The sequence below is a fragment of the Triplophysa rosa genome, linkage group LG15 (assembly GCF_024868665.1).
Source record: "Triplophysa rosa linkage group LG15, Trosa_1v2, whole genome shotgun sequence".
Classification (NCBI taxonomy): Eukaryota; Metazoa; Chordata; class Actinopteri; order Cypriniformes; family Nemacheilidae; genus Triplophysa; species Triplophysa rosa.
Genome location: NC_079904.1, coordinates 19,333,444 through 19,337,076, shown reverse-complemented (window position 1 = coordinate 19,337,076; position 3,633 = coordinate 19,333,444). Strand labels below are relative to the sequence as shown.

Here is a 3,633-nt window from a genome sequence, read left to right as displayed (position 1 = left end):
TTACATCCCTAGTGTGAAAATTTGGCCGGATTACGACCGGTTATTTGTGTAGCTTTACGAGCGAGCGTATTATGTCGACACAGGGATCCGTTGTATAGGATAGGCAGCTGCGGCTTTCGCTCTCGGGCAATGCGTGACCAATTGACCTGTGTGTACCCGAAGCATTCTATGGGACAAACTATAATCTCGCTATATCTCTAACTAATCAGAAAACAACTTTCCACTAACATTCTGAACATATCCGGGTTTAAAACGAGATGCTAAAACATATCCGCTTTACTCCTCATTATCTGTTTTGTTTAAACACGTAGCTTGAAAGCAATGCCCCTGATAGCACACATACATCTGGCTTACGTCTATTTGACGTCTGCATTTACATCTGCAAGACATCTACAATACATCGTTTGCTCATCTGCAATACGTCTCGGAGATGTCTGCTGTCAGACGTCATATAGACATCTAGAAGATGTCTGTAAGATGTTTATGATTTAGAATGGATGTACAACAGCTCTTTCTAAGATGTTTAGCAGATGTTTTTAAGCAGCAGATCTCCAGATCTTTAGCAGACGTATTACAGACGTTCAGACGTCTCCGAGACGTATTGCAGATGAGCAAACTATGTATTTAAGATGTCTTGCAGATGTAAATGCAGACGTCAAATAGACGTAAACCAGATGGATTGTGCTATCTGGGGCATGATCAATAGCCCCTCTGTTCGTGTACAAGATGCATTTTCCACAGAGCAATGGCTCCATCTTTTGGATGTGCAATGTCATGACTTCAGGCATTTAGTAAAACCTATATAACCAGCTCCTCAAGGATTCTGGCTCATTTCCAAAGCTTTTCTGACATACACACAGTGATCCAGAGAGATTATCAGCGATGGAAGACTATTGTAGGTGACTTTTTTTATTATCAGTGCAGTTGAATGAATGAATGAATGAATGAATGAATGAATACTGACTATTTAAATTATGAATACGTGATTTGTGAGCTGTCAAATGAGCATGCCATTCTTTTTAAATAGCCGTAATCTTGCAACAAGATGCTGTCGACACCCTAAAAGTGTTTTTATTTTTATTATTTTTTTAATAGAATCTATTGCTTATAACTGTGATTCCGATTTTGATTCTAATGTATTGACGCAGAATGATGACGTACATTCAATGGACGGTTAGAATGCGGTAGTTTTCATTTATGTGGAACTAAAACACCCTTATTCTTTTGATTAAAATATGTGCTTTAAAATAGTATTTGATTTGTCTACGTAAGCGATCAACCAGCTGTTTCAGGCATCGTATTATAGCAAAGTAATTTGCTAAAAACATTATGCTTGTTACATCGAGTATGAATCGTAAATGCTTTGCGTGGTTTTTTAATAGGAATTGTCTCGCAGGTACAAACAATTACGATCAAGATGAATATGTTGACATTGAACCACTACGTAAGTTATATCATTTTACTTGTGTTTGTCGGGCAAAAAATATATATGTTTATATTCTGATGTTTTTTAAAACCAAGGTTGAGCCACTAATCTATCAAATAATCGCATTATAAATTTATGTAAACTATGTTATGTTTTCGATAGTGAATACGACACAGGACGCCGCTTCAAATCAAGGTACAATATCTTTTTCTTATATCATATATTAGAAAACATTCGGCCATGTACGGTTGTTGGAACCCTGCGTAACATGTGGATGTGACGTAACACTATGCTACGCTATGAACTCTGGGTATTGAAGTCCGCTAGCCTATACGATCCGTAAAAAACCCTGCTGTGCTGAGAATTATGCTGTGATGAAGTAAACGTGTTTTGTTATCTGAAAATGTCTATACGCTATACAGGTATATATATTTATATTTAAAACCAACGTTGAGTCACTAATCTTTCAAATAAATAGTTCAATTCTTTATATCCACATGTATGTTTCAATGAATCATGAATCAATTCTAATCATCAGCTTAACCTTTTATCCATATTGATTTATCTATTAATCAATTATTTTATTTGAATTGTTTGAATTATTGTATTTTATTTATCATATTATAATTTATATCATTATTATTAATTAATTGAATTATTGCATTTTATTTAATTTATCATATTTGATTTTAATTGATATCATTATTATTATTAATATTTAATATATTTTTATACGTCGTGACATGCCATCTAACTACTAATTCCTCCGTCTAGATTTACAAGGGTCTATAGAGCGACCGGTATTTATTGACCTGACACATGACGAGGAGGCTGGCTCCAGCAGAGCGTTGTTAGATCTTACCGCACATGACGAGGAGGCTGGCTCCAGCAGAGCGGTTCCGGACCCCTCATTATTATTCGGTAAGCTATGACTACCATTTAATATAGTTACGCCATTGTGCTTTGGTGTCGTTCATCTTTGTTTTTGCATGTTTACTTGTACAGAAAGGAGTTGTGATCTTACCACGGGTGGCGACGCATGCTGCATAGTGCCAGAGCCGTCATTATTCATCGGTAAACTATGGCTACCATTTAACATAGTTACGCCATTGCGGTTTGGTGTCGTTCATCTTTGTTTTTGCAATGTTTACTCGTACAGAAAGGAGTTTCGGATCCGGTGACGATGTGTCTAGCTGGACAGATACACAGCTGAACGTTTGGGAGCATTCGTCTTGGTCCAGCGAGCGAGAGGAGAGGTCGCCGATAAGGCGTCAGCAGACACCGTTAGCAGAACGAGAAGATATCGCCGACGACGAACGATCATCATCGGCGGGGGGTAGACAGACGCCGTTTGCTCTTCAAGCTCAAAATACTGTCTCGCTAGATCAACTCAGGGCTATCTTAAGAGAGTCTAATATTCCTTTACACGAGTCCGTTGACAGAATGTGGGGTTCTGTCGGTGAGATACATACGATTCTTATGAGATTGTATGCTTTTATCGAAGGTGTTAATCATCGCGACGAAGCGCTGGAGAATTCTTTCAACCGTTTGCTCGAGTCATCAAACGAGCAGATGAGAGAAAGGCGTCTAATAGTCGAACTCCTCTGTGCTATAAACGCCGTACTATTTTCTAGATATAAAAATAGTGACTATTGACCAATGATCGCTATAAGTTTTTACATTTATCTCTATATCTTATAATCGATTTTTTACATTTACAATTTTATCTCTATATCTTACAATCAATATATGTCATTTATATCTGTTTTTATATTTTTATATCTGTTTTATATTTGTCATTTTATATCTGTTTTATATTTGCCAATTTATATCTATGCACCATTTATTTTTGTATTGAACACACAGTGTGACATACACTGCGTTCCAAATTATTATGCAAATGATATCTTTCTCTGGTTTTCCTAATTTGTCGATGCAAATGACAGTCAGTATAATTTTCAAGTAATCAACAGTTAGGGTACATTTGGAATTTTATTGAACAAACCTCCCACTGACAACAGTATTTATTTAAAAAATGAAAAACTCAAAATGCACTGTTCCAAATTATTATGCACAACAGAGTTTGAAAACATTTCATAGGTTGTAAAAAACTGAAAATGGTCATTTGTTGAATTTGCAGCATTAGGAGGTCATATTTACTGAAATCAAAAGCTATTTCAATCAAAAACATCCTAACAGGGCAAGTT

At 36.2% G+C, this 3,633-nt stretch overlaps 1 protein-coding gene across 1 annotated transcript; it reads left to right on the top strand.

Moving 5' to 3' along the window:
• Positions 1–1,298: 1,298 nt before the first annotated feature.
• LOC130566115 (uncharacterized) lies at positions 1,299–3,082 on the top strand. The gene is made up of 5 exons (XM_057353349.1): positions 1,299–1,444; positions 1,589–1,621; positions 2,201–2,347; positions 2,432–2,500; positions 2,586–3,082. The coding sequence occupies exons 1-5, from the start codon at positions 1,330–1,332 to the stop codon at positions 3,080–3,082; spliced, it is 861 nt and encodes a 286-aa protein (XP_057209332.1). The 5' UTR covers positions 1,299–1,329.
• Positions 3,083–3,633: the final 551 nt, after the last annotated feature.

Bases quoted from the DNA above. Each gene is read 5' to 3' on its own strand.
- LOC130566115 (XM_057353349.1), top strand. From the start codon at position 1,330: ATGCTTGTTACATCGAGTATGAATCGTAAATGCTTTGCGTGGTTTTTT. The intron at 1,622-2,200 runs GTACAATATCTT...TCCTCCGTCTAG, and splicing joins GGACGCCGCTTCAAATCAAG to ATTTACAAGGGTCTATAGAG. The intron at 2,348-2,431 runs GTAAGCTATGAC...TTACTTGTACAG, and splicing joins GGACCCCTCATTATTATTCG to AAAGGAGTTGTGATCTTACC.